Raw genomic sequence first — 1608 nt, forward strand, 5'->3', positions numbered from 1 at the left:
GTTACCAACATCTGGTGAAAATTTCATGTCATTAGCACCTCTAGTAATATATTTACTGAGAAAAATGGTGACGTGTTCAATACTTATTTTACCTGCCGTATATAAATACCAGGAACAGTCTGTCCTAGAATTAACATATTTGATCCAAGTTAAAACTCTCCTCGTGTTTAAGCATCATTTACACGTTTGACCAAAACCTATTCTCACTGCCACACATGACTTAACACCTGAAAGTAAAGAATTTAATAGACCACAAAACGAAAAGAAGAAACTGATGAGCAAAACTGTTTCCTCTCATCTGAAAGTGGAATGTGGCTGTATGTAGTGTACTCATCACACTGCAGCCTGTGTACATTTTATCGCCTTCCTTCTCCTCAGGTCCTTTGTGTGCTCCCAACGCTTCATCATTCTAAGAAAAACAAACAAACAAACAAACAAACAAAAAACACAGTCACTCCAAAAAAGTTTAAATCTCATCTGCAACCTATTGTTTTCTCTTTAAGGGAGTTTGAGTCAAAGTTAAACTTGCTGCTTTGTTATGTTTGAATAATTAACGTCACTTTATTTCAGGAAAACAAAAACTTAATTGGATTAGTTACAACTACACTAAACAGTATTGAATCAAGGTAACAAATCAGAAGCTAAATAATCCCACCGGTTCATTCTACGAGCATCATTTCGTTCATCTTTGACTCTCCTCTGTGTCACTCATTAAATCTCCACCCGTTCCAGTAAACCTCTCCTTCGGTGTTTCTCCACCCACTTGTTGTCTCTTACCCCAGAACGAGCGTGAGACCTACACTCGCAGTCAGAGCCAGGGCTGTAACCATGGCCACGACTGCCACCAGCATGTCGCCCGTAGGTTGAAAAGGTGAGAGGCTGTCTTTCTGAGGCAGCGAGGGCAGACTGGCCACGGCTTGGTGGGTCTGCCTTGGCAAAGGGGCAACTGATGAAAGGAAAAAAAGTGAAGTGTTCAACACAACAATGCACCAAAAATGTTAGGATTATATTATGTGGTTTGGTTGAAGATGAAGTGAAACTTTCACAGTGTAATTTCAGAAAAAATATTCCGAGAATGTTCCCAAATGGTTCCCTTAAGCTGACTTGGAACTTTTACAATGTAACCTTTGGAGAACTTTCAGAACTATTTCAAAGTTTCAGTGAAGAGGAGTCACATTTTTTATTATGTAACTACAGCGGGTAAAATAAGTATTGAACATGTCAACATTTTTCTCAGTAAATATATTACTAGAAGTGCTAATGACATGAAATTTTCACCAGATGTCGGTAACAACCCAAGTGGTCCATACGTACAAAGATATCAAACCATAAATGTCCAGAAATGAAGTTATTTGTAATAATGTGGAATGGCACAGGGAAAAAGTATTGAGCACATGAAGAAAGGGAGGTGTAAAAAGGCATGGAAAGCCAAGACACCAGCTGAACTCTCTCAGTAATTAGAAAACAAGCCTGCCCCTTGTCAGTGCAAATTAATATCAGCTGGTTCAGAAACCAAATGATGGTATCACACAAGAACCATCTGATGATGAATAAAAGTAAAGAGCTCTCTCAAGACCTTCATAACCTTATTGTTGCAAAGCATAATGA

The 1608-nt window shown here is 38.6% G+C and overlaps 1 protein-coding gene across 1 annotated transcript in view; it reads right to left on the reverse strand.

The window, feature by feature from the left end:
- Positions 1-97: 97 nt before the first annotated feature.
- izumo1 (izumo sperm-oocyte fusion 1) overlaps positions 98-1608 on the reverse strand; it is a 6697-nt gene continuing 5186 nt past the window's right edge. Inside the window, exons 8-9 of the mRNA XM_014002545.1 lie at positions 778-946; positions 98-409 (exon numbers count right to left, since the gene is read on the reverse strand). Coding sequence (XP_013857999.1) covers positions 334-409; positions 778-946 — 245 coding nt within the window. The 3' untranslated portion in view covers positions 98-333. The remainder of the gene's footprint in view (positions 410-777; positions 947-1608) is intronic.

Source organism: Austrofundulus limnaeus, unplaced genomic scaffold (genome assembly GCF_001266775.1).
Source record: "Austrofundulus limnaeus strain Quisiro unplaced genomic scaffold, Austrofundulus_limnaeus-1.0 Scaffold14, whole genome shotgun sequence".
NCBI lineage: Eukaryota > Metazoa > Chordata > Actinopteri > Cyprinodontiformes > Rivulidae > Austrofundulus > Austrofundulus limnaeus.